This window comes from Staurois parvus, unplaced genomic scaffold (genome assembly GCF_062004578.1).
Source record: "Staurois parvus isolate SC_StPar_1 unplaced genomic scaffold, SC_StPar_1.0 ptg000244l, whole genome shotgun sequence".
Classification (NCBI taxonomy): domain Eukaryota; kingdom Metazoa; phylum Chordata; class Amphibia; order Anura; family Ranidae; genus Staurois; species Staurois parvus.
In genome coordinates, this window is record NW_028318040.1 from 6,467,276 (window position 1) to 6,484,396 (window position 17,121).

The 17,121-nt window shown below is 41.3% G+C and overlaps 1 protein-coding gene across 3 annotated transcripts in view; it reads right to left on the minus strand.

Annotated features, from left to right (window-relative positions):
* Positions 1-17,121, minus strand: part of NFKB1 (nuclear factor kappa B subunit 1) — a 161,907-nt gene that overhangs the window by 36,790 nt on the left and 107,996 nt on the right. For all 3 annotated transcript variants that reach the window (XM_089680540.1, XM_089680539.1, XM_089680538.1), the window contains 4 exons: positions 14,972-15,052; positions 9,999-10,139; positions 8,066-8,207; positions 3,861-3,975 (listed from right to left, as the gene is read on the minus strand). In XM_089680540.1, coding sequence (XP_089536666.1) covers positions 3,861-3,975; positions 8,066-8,207; positions 9,999-10,139; positions 14,972-15,052 — 479 coding nt within the window. The remainder of the gene's footprint in view (positions 1-3,860; positions 3,976-8,065; positions 8,208-9,998; positions 10,140-14,971; positions 15,053-17,121) is intronic.

Consider the following 17,121-nt stretch of genomic DNA (forward strand, 5'->3'; position numbering starts at 1 on the left):
TAATCTATCAGGCGCAGTCTGAATGTCCAGCAGTCTACTTAAGCACTCTTGACTAGGGCAGGAATGCAGTGCAGAAACATGAGCTGCAGTAGTTGAGAAATACCCTTGTTCTTCTAGTCAGGCTGTAACTGTAAAGAAACTGCAAGACTTTGCATACATTTTGTTTTCTTATGCCAGAAATGTATTTAGCCGATTTAAACTGAAAATTCAGTTTTGCTTTATATCACTCTAACAAAAGAATAAACAAACTATAGATAAAGACTAAGACTAAACAAATGTATGCGATTCTACAATTAATTCCTCTTGAATTAAATATTAATTGTAATAAAAACTCAGACAAATGGTATTACTGCTCTTTCACTGATACAGTGATCAATGTGTTATTGTGTGGCATATTTTTAAACAATATTTTGCTTGCTACATATAAAAACTCACTATACTGCACGTGTGTGTAGTGGACATGAAATTTGCTGGATAAAGCAAGGTGATTACAAGTGATGAGGGTGACCAAAGTAGCTGAAGGCAGACAGCAGGAATGGCTCTTTCGAGTGGAAGCAGCAGCCAGGAGATGCTTCTTTGATGCTCTTTGGTGGGACAGAAAGTGCGGAATGTGACACTCTACCCGGTGGAATGACATCAATGCTCTGTCCCACAGGGTTAAACCCCTGCTGCGGTGCTACATCCAGCAAAAGATGGGGAATAACAGTCCTCGGCAACCAAAAAAAATTAGAGCACTCCTGGTGCCTGGACTCTACTACTAGTGATTTTGCGTTTGTTTTTTTTATATCGCATTCACATGATGCCATAGTTCCAAGACACTTTTCTACTTTCCAGGTGGTCAAAACGATTTATTGCATTCAAGAGCTCAATACTAACATGGTCTCATATTTACAGCTTTTTATTATTCAAAATATAAATGACACATTTTTTATTGTCTTATGCCCAGACATATTCTAATTACATAATGTGACTAGATTAAGTAGGAATTTATTTTCTATTTGTGTGCTACCAAATCAACACAAGATCAGAAAAATATATACAAAGTGTACACATTATCTAGGTGTACTGGTAATTATGTAGGTTTATTGGTAATTTTTATACTGGAAATTTCCCTTTAGAAGGGGTTTTCCAGAATACATCCTCCCATTAAAAAATGCTGCAGAACGTAATTAAAAATAAACCTGCGCACAAAGTCCAACAAATACTTGTTGAGCCTGCCAGTAATGTTCACCAAATAGAACTTCCTATGATGATGAGACAATGATCCTGCACTGCACTGTTGCCACTCTTATGTAAGCTGTGCCTGCTTGCACTACATTGGAATGAAAAAAATGTTGCAGGGGACATGGCTATCAACATTGATGCTACAGGTTCACAAGCCTTCAGCTTGTCAATGAGCAAAAATATAAAAAATTATACAGTGTCTACGCAGCTGATGCCTAAATTCCCTCTCACTCCTAGCTGCTAGCACACTTTTGATTCACTGCACAAAATTAAGAACAAAAATTAAAAATGTGCAGCGCTTATCTATTAAAAATCAAATATTAAACTATATATAACAATTATTGTGGACAAAAATTGGCATATTGCATCATACAAAATGCACAGACCAATTAAAAAAAATGTTTCTCAAAAATCTCCTAATAATCATAACCAAATACACTTAAAAACATTTATCTCCGTGTGCTTATATTGTTTGTGACATTCACAATTAAAAGTCCAAAATGCTTCAATGCAAACCACACTCAAGTCTTTAATGTGCAATTGTGTGCGATCCAAATCTTATGCAATCTCCTCCTTCTATAGTCTGTGACATTCAAAAATAAAAAGTCCAAATTGCTTCAGTGCAAAACACACAAACATCTCCTAATAATCATAAAAGAATACCCTTAAAAACATTTATTTCCATGTGCTTATATTGCCCATGGTATTCAAAAGTCCAAGTGGCTTCAGTGTGAAACACACTCATATGCAAATCTTGTGCAATCTCCTCCTTAACTACCTGCCGACCGCAGATAGCCGAATGACGGCTGCACTGCGGCCGGCCAGTTCTGAGTGGACGTCATATGATGGCCTCCCAGAACGCGCTCTCCTGCGCGCCCCAGGGGGCGCGCACCCGGCGATCTCCGTGATCGCTGTGTCCTACGGACACAGCTGATCACATGATGTGGTAAAAGGCCAATCACAGCGGCCTTTTACCACGTGATCAGTGGTGTCCAATGACACGCTGATCAGAGGGAAATGCAAGTGCCGGTTCTCGGCTGCACTTTCCTCACGCTGTCAGATCGTGAGGAAAGTACTGCCGAGAACCGGCAGTTGTCAGAGCGGGGATCGGCACCGATCATCAGGGCACTGATGATCAGTGCCCTGATGATCGGTGCCCAGCAGTGCCACCCGCAAGTTCCGCCCACCTGTGCCCAGCAGTGCGCCCACTAGCTCCGCCCACCTGTGCCCAGCAGATCACCCACCTGTGCCCAGCAGTGCACCCACCTGTGCCCAGCAGTGAACCCACCTGCGCCACTCTGCAGTGTCACACACCTGTGCCCAGAAGTAATAGAAACAAAGAAACTTTTTTTTTTTTTTTCAAATTTTTTGCAATTTTTTTATTTATAGCGCAAAAAGTAAAGCGCCCAGTGGCGATTAAATACCACCAAAAGAAAGCTCTATTTGTGAGAAAAAAATGATCAAAATTTCATATGGGTACAATGTTGCATGACTGCGCAATTGTCAATCAAAGTGCGGCAGCGCTGAAAGCTGAAAATTGGCCTGGTAAATAAGGGGGTATAAGTGCCTGGTAGGCAAGTGGTTAATCAGTGCCGTGTACCACTTGAGCATCCAGTGTCACACAAAGTTCAACAACGGTGTTGGTCTAGCCCAAAAATTGTTACATGACAGAGACAGGGATGTCATCACTCTCCCTAACATACGGCACCAACCAGCACAGTGGGCTCCTTTGCAAAGACACTGTCACTTTGATAGGAATGGACAAGGTGAAAAAATTTTGAAAGCATTATTCATGTATCAGAAATCTGTTGTAACACAGACCCCTCCAATATATCCAGTGTATACAATGGCAACATTCCGCACCTTTGACGTGCTTTTTAAGCACCAGTTTATCTGAAAGGTTGGGTTGTTCAATTAGCCAGAGGATGTGAAATTGGAGTAAAAAAAATCTAAAATGCCAGGACCTCTCCTGCTTTATGGTGGGGTACTGAACAAATGTTAACATGGCTTGGCAAGCCAAGTGAATGAATTGTTACAATAAGTATTAAAGCATTAGCATAAGACTCAATTCACTTAGGTGTCCGCTTATGAACCAGCGGTAATAGATCTCTGCTCAGTTCTCCGGCATTCTCGGAGAACACAGTTCTCCTGTGAATGCAGTTTATGAAGCAGTGTAGATCAGTTCTCCAAACGAAGGGAGAACGGTTTACAAACGCTGGAGAATGGTCAACAAACACTGGAAAATGGCTGATTTTACTATAATCTCGCGATTCTCTCAGCTATTCTGTGTCATAAATGGACACCTTAATTGGTTCCTTAACACACGGATAAGTACCTATATTTTCACCCATGTGACTGTAATTTTCAAATCTTACTAGATTCAGCTGAAAATAACTGCCACCTTTTCAATCTTCAGTTTTATATTATTCTTAAAAATAAATTACCGAGCTGTTTTAAACATAGAAGTTGCAGCTCTTACTGCCAGCACCATTCAACCAAATTCCTGTGAGCACAAGCTGTCATAAATCAAGGGAGTTAAAAACAACGACAGGTATGGGAGGGAGGGCTTTAAAAAAAAGTCCTGTTTTAAGATTCTCTCTCAACATACACTGATAAAACATACACTGATTGCATACCTGATAAAGATCATTTCGCACATTGATGATATCTTCACATATGACTCCAGATGTTATTTCCAGAAAGATCTTAACCAGTGCAACATGAAGGTGAATAACAGAAAGATGAAGGACACTGCAAATCGAACAAACATTATAGAGGTTTAAAAAACCTGTTGTATTAAAAACATGGAAAGTGCGTTGTTGAGCTCTCCTGAAGATGCCAATTGTTTTGCTATCATACTGATTTGCTTGTTACAACCCCAATTCCAAACAAGTTGGGATGCTGTGTAAAATCTACATAAAAACAAAAAATGCAATGATTTGCAAATCTCATGGCCCCATATTTTAGTCACAATAGAAAACATATCAAATGCTTAAACTGAAAAATGTACTATTTTAAGAAAAAAAATTACCATATTTTTCGCTCCATAAGACGCACTTTTTTCCTCCAAAAAAAGGGGGGAAAATGTCAGTGCGTCTTATGGAGTGAATGTAAAGCGGCCGGTCCGGTATTTCTGCCGCCACCATGTCAGAATATCGGGCCGGCCACTCAGCTCTTTTCTCCTGCAGGACCTTACCTGTTCCTCACTCCAGCGCTGCAGTCTTCCTGCGGCGGCTTCTGTGACAGCCGGGTGCCCACTGCGCATGCGCAAGAAGCGCTGCGCTTTGTGAATGGTCTGGCGTCTTCTGGGACACATGACAGGTCCCAGAAGGCTCCGGGCCATTCACAAAGCGCAGCGCTTCTCACACATGCGCAGTGGGCACCCGGCTGTCACAGAAGCCGCCGCGGGAAGAAGAAGGAAGAACAACTCCACGGAAGTGGGAGCGGGTACCTGTCAAATTCAGGTACCCGTTCCCCCTCCCTCCCCAAAGGTCCGCAGTCTCTGGTAATCTCCTTTACTGTCTGCAGTCTCTGGTCATCCCCTGCACTGTCTGCAGTCTCTGGTCATCTGTACTATGTCCGCAGTCTCTGGTCATTCCCTGTACTATGTCCGCAGTCTCTGGTCATTCCCTGTGCTATGTCCACAGTCTCTGGTCATTCCCTGTACTATGTCAGCAGTCTCTGGTCATTCCCTGTACTATATCCGCAGTCTCTGGTCATCTCCTGTACTATGTCCGCAGTCTCTGGTCATTCCCTGTACTATGTCTGTAGTCTCTGGTCATTCCCTGTACTATGTCCGCAGTCTCTGGTCATCTCCTGTACTGTGTCCGCAGTCTCTGGTCATCCCCTGTACTGTGTCTGCAGTCTCTGGTCATCTGTAGTGTATCTGCAGTCTCTGGTCATTCCCTGTAATGTGTCCGCAGTCTCTGGTCATCTCCTGTACTGTGTCCGCAGTCTCTGGTCATCTCCTGTACTGTGTCCGCAGTCTCTGGTCATCTCCTGTACTGTGTCCACAGTCTCTGGTCATCCTTTGTACTGTGTCCGCAGTCTCTGGTCATCCCCTGTACTGTGTCCGCAGTCTCTGGTCATCCCCTGTACTGTGTCCACATTCTCTGGTCATCTCCTGTACTGTGTCCGCAGTCTCTGGTCATCCCCTGTACTGTGTCCGCAGTCTCTGGTCATCCCCTGTACTGTGTCCGCAATCTCTGGTCATCTCCTGTACTGTGTCTGCAGTCTCTGGTCATCTCCTGTACTATGTCCGCAGTCTCTGGTCATCCCCTGTACTGTCTGCAGTCTCTGGTCATCCCCTGTACTGTGTCCGCAGTCCCTGGTCATCTCCTGTACTGTGTCCGCAGTCTCTGGTCATCTCCTGTACTGTGTCCGCAGCCTCTGGTCATCTCCTGTACTGTGTCCGCAGCCTCTGGTCATCTCCTGTACTGTGTCCGAAAGTCTCTGGTCATCTCCTGCACTGTGTCCGCAGTCTCTGGTCATCCCTTGTACTGTGTCCGCATTCTCTGGTCATCTCCTGTACTGTGTCTGCAGTCTCTGGTCATCCCCTGTACTGTGTCCGCAGTCTCTGGTCATCCCCTGTACTGTGTCCGCAATCTCTGGTCATCCCCTGTACTATGTTCGGAGTCTCTGGTCATCTCCTGTACTATGTCCGCAGTCTCTGGTCATCTCCTGTACTGTGTCCGCAGTCTCTGGTCATCCCCTGTACTATGTCCGCAGTCTCTGGTCATCTCCTGTACTGTGTTCGCAGTCTCTGGTCATCTCCTGTACTGTGTCTGCAGTCTGTGGTCATCCCCTGTACTGTGTCCGCAGTCTCTGGTCATCCCTGTACTGTCCGCAGTCTCTGGTCATCTCCTGTACTGTGTCTGCAGTCTGTGGTCATCCCCTGTACTGTGTCCGCAGTCTCTGGTCATCCCCTGTACTGTGTCTGCAGTCCATTGGTTCAGAATATTTTTTTTCTTGTTTTTCTCCTCTAAAACCTAGGTGCGTCTTATGGTCAGGTGCGTCTTATGGAGCGAAAAATACGATAAGTAATTTTGAAACTGATGACAGCAACACTCAAAAAAGTTGACAGCTGGAGGAACATAACTAATTAGGTTAATTGGCAGGTCAGTAACATTATTGAGTATAAAACAAGCAGTTTAGAGAATTAGAGTATCTCAGAAGTAAAGATGGGCAGAGGTTCACCAATCTTTTGCAAAGACTAAATATATCATCATCTACAGTACATAATATTATCAAAAGATTCAGAGAATCTGGAGAAACCTCAAGAGAAATGTGGGCAAGGGACAAGGCTGAAACGCAATATTGGATGCCCGTAATCTTTGATACCCTCAGATAGCACTGCATTAAATACAGGCATGATTCTGTGATGGACATCACTGCATGGGCTCAGGAATAAAAATCACCATCTGTGAACACTGTCTGCCATGCCATCAAAAAATGCAAAGTAAAGCTCTATCATGCAAAGAAGCCATATCTGAACATGATCCAAAAATGGCGCTGTCTTCTCTGGGCCAAAGCTCATTTAAAATGGTCTGTTGCAAAGTGGAAAACGTTGGTCAGACAAATCAAAATTTGACATTCTTTTTGGCAAGCATGGGTGCCGCATCCTCTGAACTAAAGAGGAGAGGGACCTTCCAGCTGGTTATCAGCATTCGGTTCAAAAGACAGCATCTCTGACGGTATGAGGGTTCATTAGTGCGTATGGAATTGGCAGCCTGCTCATCTGGAAAGGCATCATCAATGCTGAAAGATATAGCCAGGTTTAGGAGTAGCATATGCTCCCTTCCAAATTATTTTTTTTTTCAGGGAAAGCCTTGCATATTTCAGCAGGACAATGCTAAACTGCATACTGCATCTGTGACAACAGTATGGCTTCGTAGTAGAAGAGCCCGGGTGCTTAACTGCCCTGCTTACAGTCCACACCTTTCAGCAATTGAAAATACTTGGTGCATCTTGAAACAAAAAATACGACAAATAAGACCCAGGACTGTTGAGCAGTTCGCATCCTACAGCAGGCAAGAATGGGACAACATTTTTCTCCCAAAACTCCAGCAACTGGTCTCCTCAGTTCCCAGAAAAATTTGCAGAGTGTTTGTAAAAGAAGTGGGGATGCTACATCGTGTTAAACATGGCCCTGTTCCAACTTTTTAGAGACGTGTTGCTCTCATCAATTTTAAAATTACCTTATTTGTTTTCTTAAAATGGTAAATTTTCTCAGTTTAAACATTTGATATTGTGAATGAAATATGAGTTTATGAGATTTGCAAATCATTGCATTCTGTATATATGAAGATTTAACACAGTGTACCAACTTCTTTTGGAATTGGGATTTTAATTAGTGTCATTTCTGTAGATCTTCCACGCAAGGGCTAAGGCAATTGGCTTCTGCAACCCCTTATCGATCAGCCAACTAATCTATATAATTTGACTGTAGAGGCACAAAAAATATGCCAATCTGAATTGAAGATTTTAACTGCCATATTGTTTTCATTTATACTGGGAGTAGAGAATGTAAAAAAGTTTTTCTTTACATGCAACGATATTTTTCCTTGGAAAATACATAACAATTATTGAACAGAAAAGGAACTTTTAAAAACAGAGTCAGCAAACTCAAAGAGGCAGCCTATTCATTTCTCTCATAAAAACGTTACGTCTATAACCTGATGTCATGCCAGTAACACACTGGATATCAAGCAAAGCTATGGTTTGTAATGCAATTGTACTTATAAAACAGTTATTTATCATAAAGTAATAAGTAAAAGCGAAGGAGAATAAAAACACAAACAAAAAAGAAAAGAAAAATAGGCAAACAGTAATTAGTTCTTACTTATCCCCATTTTCATCCTGAGCTGCTGCTAGGTGGCGCTGTACTGCCAGTAACATTCTTACATCTCCTGACACAGCATAGTCAAAAAGGGAAGCAGCATGGTTCTTAGCAATGTGCATGGCCTTCTGCATGAAGAGACAACCTGTGAATAAAGACAGTAAAATATCTGTAAGATAGCAAAGATTGTAAATGTGACATAAGAGACAGCATCTGCTTTTACTATCTATGCTATGATTTTAATGTGATGTGATAAAGTACAATGTCGGCTGCTACAACTTATTCCTTGTCTATGTCACAAAATATTTAAATACAGTCTGTAAAACTGGCAAAGATAAGACCTTTGTAAATGGTGATAAACTTGTAACATTTAAAAAATACAGATGACTGCAGTTCGAAATGTAAATGATTTCTCCAAAAAATTATTCTAGTTTGTTTTAGAGGTGTAGCTGATTTTGCACATCACAGTGACTCTACAGCTATTTTAATCCCTAAGAGATTGTTCGTAATGAAAACATCTTTCTTTGAAATCTACTAAATAAACTCCTGTGATATTGGTTATAGTTTTTGAATACAAAATAAACCATGCAACTCAACCCTTCTACTGTTGCCCTTAAAAAAAGATGGCACAATATCTAAAAAGCTGGCAAATATGGGTAAAACTGTAAACCTTGTGATTGGGAACTGTGCTGATTGGTTCCCAAATATTAAATAAAGATCAATCACTGTCAGTGACAGTGCAGCCTCCAGCTAGAAACATACAGTGCTGTGTACTACCAGCTGTCTAAATGGAATGTAGAATAATGTACCCTCTGCACAGGGATCGTTAATCTTCAAATTGCTGAAAGGAAAGGTTTAAGGTTGCTTCATTTTTCAAGTTCTGATTCTCTGCAGTTCCACAGGCCAGCTCTCTCGCCACCATGGCTGATACACTTGAAAGCTATTATTGTAAAATTTTCTTGGCAAATTCTTTTACAAGGTAGATCACCAGGTCTTTCTTCACCAGGTTCCCCTCAAAATACATACCAGACCTGAAGGGGGGACCCGCACACTGATTAAAAAAAAATGTTAATGTCAGCAATTCCTTTGGTTATATTCTGCTGTCAGCGTGGGATCCCGCTGACAGCGGTTGAGCCATGGTTGTTAAGGACACAGCGGCCTCTTGCTCCTTAACAACCTACAGTTTACTGGTTAAGGATGCTGCCGGCTGTCGGCTCCTTAACAAACAGCTAAAAATAAAATGTATTTGGGGAAAAAACATTTCAGGTCACCTAAATACTGCATGCTATCTGCTTTAGTGAATGAAGCCCAGTGTCATAACATTATTAAACATTTTTTAATTGAATTTGTCATTTGGAGCATTTTGTATGCATTGAATTTCTAATGCTTATTTATCATCCCTATGGGTTTTACAGTGAAGTTAGCAAATGTTTATAATTTTAATTAACCTATCACCTATATGGCTTTGGTGTTGTTTGGTAAGCACTTTGAGTTTGAAGTGAAGCTGTTAGGCACCCCAAATGCAGGAAAAATGTTGAGGAACCAGACATGAACCAGAATGAAAACAACAGTGGTGAACAGCTTTCTAAACTCTTTAATATTACCTGCTGGCTAACCAATTTAATTTTTCTGAATGAAGCAAGTGATGTAAGCGCAAGTTGTTATTTATGGCTGACTGCCACAAAGTGCAGCAAAAGGAGCACTCTGAAAATTTCTTGAACAAGAAGTAGTTACCAGGACAGAAAGTGGGTAGAAATCCCTCTAAATGAGACAAAAATCAGATAGCAGTTCTAAGCTTTGACCACTGTACTCGAAACAACACAACAAAGCTTTGGCACAGGAATCTCTGTTGTGAAATCGGTATATTTATATTAAAAAAGGGATCTCTCTACAAGAAATCAGTACATTTAACAGCCTCTGCTTCATATATATTTACTTGAAACTTTGCAAATTTCTTCTCTTGTAAGTTCTGTTTCTTTGTCACCTTCTGTGAACAAAGCCTCCAGGCATTTCTGTTTATGCAGGGAACACATGGCTTCAGTCTCTTCCTGGACTCCTTCGCACTGGGGCTGTAATACTGTAAGTACACAAAGGATTTGCATATTATATCATGCTGCCCATAGTTTTTATGTATTTAACAGCTGTCACCTCTTAGAAAAAGATTTTATCTAATACAAATGGCAAAGAGTTAAGTTACCCTTAACAAGGAAGTTGATTTTATTGCCGGTAAAAGATGGGGTCTGTTTACATGCTTTATTATTATTATACAGTATTTATAAAGCGCCAATAGTTCGCTCAGCGCTGTACATTACAATGGGAGACAATACATGAGACAGTACAGTAACAATACAATGCGATACACGAGGGGTTCGAGGGCCCTGCTCCATGGAGCTTACAATCTAGGAGGGGGGGATAGTGATACAGGAAGAAAAGCTGTGGGGGATGGAGTGGTAGGAAGAGTGGAGGAGATCGGCAATTAGCAGGGGGCGGGGTAGGCTTCCCTGAAGAGGTGGGTTTTCAGGGTGCGCCTAAAGGAGAGGAGAGTAGGTGATAGTCTGATGGATTGGGGTAGGGAGTTCCAGTGGATGGGTGATGCCCTGGAGAAGTGCTGGAGGCGGGCATGGGAGGAGGAGACCAGGGAACTAGAGAGAAGGAGGTCTTGTGAGGAGCGGAGAGTGCGTTTGGGTGGTATTTGGATATTAGGTCGGTGATGTAGTTTGGGGCGGTATTATGGACAGCTTTGTACGTCAGTGTAAGCATTTTGAATTTGATCCATTGGGCAATCGGAAGCCAGTGGAGGGATTGGCAGATAATGCACATCTGTGGTATTTGTATTTCTATGCCAATAGGAAAGTAAAGTACTGCTTATAACGTGCTTATTTAAAACAACTCTAAGTTATTGTATTAATCTGCAAATAAAAGCAAAGCATTAAAAATCTTTATCTTGATCTAAAATGTTATATCATATTATGTAAATATAAATCATTCACAGGACATACCTAACCCCACTGAAGTCCTCAAAATTTGTACCTTCTCAAAGCCCCTCTGTGGCCAAAATGCAATGGATCTTGGAGTACTCTTTCTTATTAGCTTGTCTATAATCCAGGGATACTTGCAATAAACAATATCGTTTCTAAATATCACATAGAATCCCAATGACTCTAGACCCAAGGGTATGTCTGCTGGTTATACAGGGGCCTAGGAAATCAACAAATATGATACTATAGTTATACAAAATACCCCGTTTATAGCTTGTGAACATATAATTAAAACATTTTTAAAAAGTTGGATTTCTGCACTGTCCTCAATGAAAAAGTCCTGTATCTCTAAAATTAAAGTGGTTGTAAAGGCCGAAGGTTTTTTACCTTCATGCATTCTATGGGGGCAGGGCAAAGCCGCAGCTCCATGTGTGAATGGACACATGAAGCAGCGGGTGCCCCCATAGCAAGCTGCTTGCTGTGGGGGCACCCAACAGACAGGAGGAGCCAGGAGAGCCTGCGGGGGACCTGAGAAGAGGAGGATCCAGGCTGCTCTATGCAAAACCACTGCACACAGTAGGTAAGTATAGACATGTTATTTAAAAAAAAAATATTAACCTTTAGAATCGCTTTAAGATGACCATTCACTATAAAAAATATCTATAGAGGATGCCAAAAAAAAAAATCATAAAATATGACACAGATCGCTTATACAACTCATATGTAACATGGTCACCTAAATACTGATACAATCCTAATAGCTTATAAAACTAGAAAGCCATGCTACTTATATGGAGAAAAGAGAAGTTCTGTTATGTGATGTATGCAAAAAAATCCCAAATTGAAACAAGGTACACAAAGCTAAATAAATCCCCACTAACAAATAGAAAAGAAAGACGTGAGATGTCAGACGGCGTGGCTTGTGCAGTGGTGCAAGGCTGAGGCCTTCTTATACTGTACATAGTAACCACATAGATGGATTGGGTTGAGCAGTGATTTTTCGAAGAAAGACGCAAGAGACACAGAATTGTTCATAGATGTTACTATTCATTGTTTTTTTAACATCTCCCGAGAGATTTTTTTAAGAGTATCTCTATGATTGTAAAACTAATTTAGTGGTTGAAAAACATACTGTATACAAATGTCAAATTCTGTAAAATGCCCTTCCAATGCTGTGAGGGGATTACAATGTTCAGTATTTTTTTTGTCTTTTTTTTATGCTTATTAAAGTCTAAAAGTTGTCTGCTGATGTAATAACCCAACTCAGTGCTCCCCCATGGTTAAGTGTAAAAAATTATTTTAAAACTATGATTTCATTTTTTTAGTCAGGTAAACATAAAAACTGCATTATGTATTCAAAGCCAACAGGAAGGGGAGCTATAAGCTCTTTTTAAATGTTTTCCTTTATCTTCTTAGCTTCGAGGCTTTTTGGCAATTCCAACCATAGTTTTACCAATTTGTGATATTTGAAAGTGGGTAAAGTAAAAACGGGTTTAAAAAATTATTCTCTCAAAAAGTCCGGACTTATATGTCAACCACGACCCTCTCTCTTCATATTTGGCCACATCAGGCGATTCTTGGTATGGGCATATCAGGGTATTCACCAAGTGCTAGAATGGGTGATCCAAAAAGTGCCTCTGAAGCTCAACTTGGTAAAAAAACAGATCAGTGCAACATTTTCCCAACTGCAAAATCTATACATCTGCAAGTTGGACTATATTTAAAGTAGAACTCCTGATTCTGTCATTCCAGGAATACAAGCATAGCATTTGACAGACAATATTTTTAGAAAACCACAAGATGCAGGAAGATGAAGCTTATAACATCAAACAGATTTAGACACCTTGGGTGAAAAAATCACCTCCCTGCTTACTTTGAACTATCATGTCTATCAATAAAATCTTTTATTCCCCTATGGAAGCTAGGCCAGCCATTCAATAGAAATTCTTCTACCTCCCCCTACCAGGGTCCCTCTTACCTCCCCCTGACTTTCTTCTTCTGTACTCCACTTTCCTTCTCTCTCCTCCCTTTTAATTTACTTTCCCTGACATTATTTTTACTGTTTTGTTACTACTACCCCCCTGTCCTTCCTGTCTCTTTTCTACCCATCATTCTACCCAATATTCAAGATATTCATTTCAAGAGCATGTGCATCAACCCCTTAAGCAAAGAACACTCAGTGTATATGCCTTAACCTCTCAATTTCCTTTTCCCAGCATATAATCATTAAAGCAGAGCTATACTCACCTTCAGTTCAGCGATGCAGAGTCCTCAAGCTTCCAGAAGGCAACTGACATCTTCAGGCGGCCGGGTATTGATCGCTGACTGCTTTCATTGGCCGGGCTGAGATGACACCTGCACATGCTGACAGTTCAGTCATCTCGGCATTGCCAAATTTGTACAATGAGTTGTGCGTGTGCAGCTCACTGTACAGGGGTGGGCAATCAGGTAAGTAACTTTAATGCAGAAGAGACATAGCATGCATTAAACTCCTTGCCCATTTAATTTAACCCTTTAGTGTCCAGTCCCAGCTATGGTGTACTAACCCCTCAGCACTCATTTCTCTGTGCATATATGATAACCTCTCAATGCCCAGTCCTCAACCCATAAGCATTATCTTCTCAGTGTCAGGAATGGACTCAGCACTGGTGGTGGGACTCACCTGCCGTGTGGGCTGCAGTACCAGAGCTGACCAGCGGGTGCTCTCAGCAGCCAGAAGCTCACTTCTGCAATCAGCCAAACTTGGGGCTGATTGCAGAAAGGTGTATTTAAGGCATGACCAAGCCTGTGATCTGGGCCTTGGTGTATGTTTTCCCATGAGCCTCTGTACCTGGTATCCTGTGTTCCTGCTTCGTTGCTGACCCTGCTTGATCCTGGCCTCTGCTGACCGTCTCCTGTTGAACCCCTGGCTTGCCTGACCATCCTTCTGCCTGATCCCCTGTACCGCGCTGCCCGTAAGTTACTGAACCTGGCTTGTGACCCTGACCATTCTCTGCCTGCTCCTTTGGTACCTTGCTGCCTGCACGTTGCTGACCTGGCTCGTCTGACCACGCCAACTACTCTGCCATCCATCCATCCTGCACGGATCCAGCCGTCCCTGCTCACACCTTCTGCCTCTTCACATCAGGCTTTCTACCTGCACATACCTCTGGCGGATCCCTCTACCACTAGCAGGTGTACTCAGGGGCCGCGATCTGGTTCCTGTCTGCTCCAAGTCCATCCCCACCATCAGGGGCCCTGGTGAATAAGCAGACTGGGACTTAGACTCCGCGCCCTGGGGAATCCTGTCCTGAGGACCGCTAGAGGTACCACCAAACAGTCATTACAGAACCCTACGGCCGGCCTGACCGTTCCACCTCTCCAGCCCTGACTACGCCTGTATTCCTGCACCTCCTAAGATTAGTGGAAGGTTGGTTTGCTCACTGTGCGTTTATATATATATATATCTGGGTGGCTAATAATAAACTGTATTATACTGTACCTGAGACCTGCGTTTCCCTGTGTCAGTCCACACCTTTCTGGTCATTCCTAGATTCCTGACACTCAGTGTCCTCAGGTATGTATGCTAACCTCTCAGCACCCAGTATCCAACTCATGTAGGTTAATCACCTCAGCACTCAATACCCAATGTATGTGATGTAACAACTCAGAACCTATTCTTCTTGTTACTTGCATTAATCTCCCATCTGGCAGTACCAGTACATGTATAATAACCCCTCCATGCCCATCCCTAAAACTGGAACACTACTGCTAGCTGATTTAATTGATGTTACTGTACTATCTCAAATATCTTTCCAAAAATGTTTATTCTGTTGAAACCACTTAACAACAACATTCTAAATGTACTGTACATTACCAACTTGCTGAATATAATGTCCAAGAAATATCGTTTTGATAAAATGCGGCCAGCATTAGTTTGGGTGTGCCATACCTGTGTTGGAGTTCATTGTGCCGACATGAAAATTTAGTCCTCCATAATTATTGGTGTAGTTGAATGTGGAATAATTATAACCTGAAAATAAAACAATTGGAGGTTAAATAATGTATCTGCCTCCACTGCCTTTTATGGTACCAAGACAATTATAAACCCTTATTTTGTACACCAATTTTCATGCACTGCTATTTTATTGAAATACCTATTTCTGAATATTCAGAAAAAACAAGTATAAAAACATGTACAATGGGAATAAAACAGTGAAAAAGTAAATAGTTTATCTGCTTACACTGCCCATTATGGGACATGGACAATTTTATACCCTTAATTTTTAGATCTTTTTTATACATCAAAATTTTATAGCTATTTCTGAGTATTCAGAAAAAAATAGTATAAAATCATGTAAAATGGAAAAAATAGTTTTATTAGCAGAAAAGCCATCACTAATAAATTCTGCATAATTAATCTGCTATTTCAGCTACTGTACCAAATATGCTTTATTTTAATATAAAACTTCTTATGACTACACCGCATTCCAAATTATTATGCAAATTCTATTTAAGTGTCACAAAGATGAAATATTTTGTTTTTCAGTTTAACTCATGGATGGCATTGTGTCTCAGGGCTCTTTTGATCACTGAAAACAATCTCGGACACCTGTGATAATTAGATTGGCAGGTGAGCCCAATTTAAGGAAAAACTACTAAAGGAGGGTGTTCCACATTATTAAGCAGAGCACCATTTTCAAGCAATATGGGGAAGAAAAAGGATCTCTCTGCTGCCGAAAAGAGTGCAATAGTTCAATGCCTTGGACGAGGTATGAAAACATTAGATATTTCACGAAAACTTAAGCGTGATCATCGCACTATTAAGAGATTTGTGGCTGATTCAGAGCACAGACGGGTTCGTGCAGATAAAGGCACATTGAGGAAGATTTCTGCCAGATCCATGCATCGGATCAAGAGAGCAGCTGCTAAAATACCATTACATAGCAGCAAAGAGATATTTGAAGCTGCTGGTGCCTCTGTAGTCCCACGGACATCAAAGTGTAGAGTCCTCCAGAGTCTTGCAACTGTGCATAAACCTTCTATTGGGCCACCACTAACCAATGCTCACAAGCAGAAACGGCTGCATTGGACAGAAAAATACATGAAAACTAATTTTCAAACAGTCCTGTTCACTGATGAGTGCCGTGCAACCTTGGATGGTCCAGATGGATGGAGTAGTGGATGGTTGGTGGATGGCCACCCTGTTCCAACAAGGCTGCGACTTGAGCAAGGCTGTGGCGGAGTCATGTTTTGGGCTGGAATCATGGGAACAGAGCTGGTCGGCCCCTTTAGGGTCCCCGAAGGTGTAAAGATGACCTCTGCAAAGTATGTGGAGTTTATGACTGACCACTTTCTTCCCTGGTACAGAAGGAAGAACTATGCTTTCCGTAATAAAATCATCTTCATGCATGACAATGCACCATCTCATACTGCAAAGAATACCTCTGCATCAATGGCTGCTATGGGGATAAAAGGAGAAAAAGTCATGGTGTGGCCTCCATCCTCCCCTGACCTCAATCCTATTGAGAACCTTTGGAGCATCCTCAAGCAAAAGATCTATGAGGGTAAGAGGCAGTTTACATCCAAACAGCAGCTCTGGGAGGCTATTCTGACATCTTGCAAACAAATTCAAGCAGAAACTGTCCAAAAACTCACAAGTTCAATAGATGCAAGACTTGTGAAGCTGTGATCAAATAAGGGGTCCTATGTTACAATGTACCGTGACCTGTTAAAATGTTTAAAAAGTTAAAATGTTGTTAAAAGTTTGATTGAAATAGCTTTTGATTTCAGTAAATATGCTGAAAACGCAACAAATGACAATTTTCAGTTCTTTACAACCTATAAAGTGTTTTGAAACTTACTGTGCATAATAATTTGGAACAGTGCATTTTAAGTGTTTTATGTTTAAAAAAAATACTGTTATCATTAGGAGGTTTGTTCAATAAAATTGTACTCCTAATAGTTGATAACATGAGAATTATGCTGACTGTTATTTACATAAATTATTTAGGTAAATGAGAAAAATATCATTTGCATAATAATTTGGAACACGGTGTATATTGCATTATAACATATACTTCCCTTTTTTTGAACAGGCCA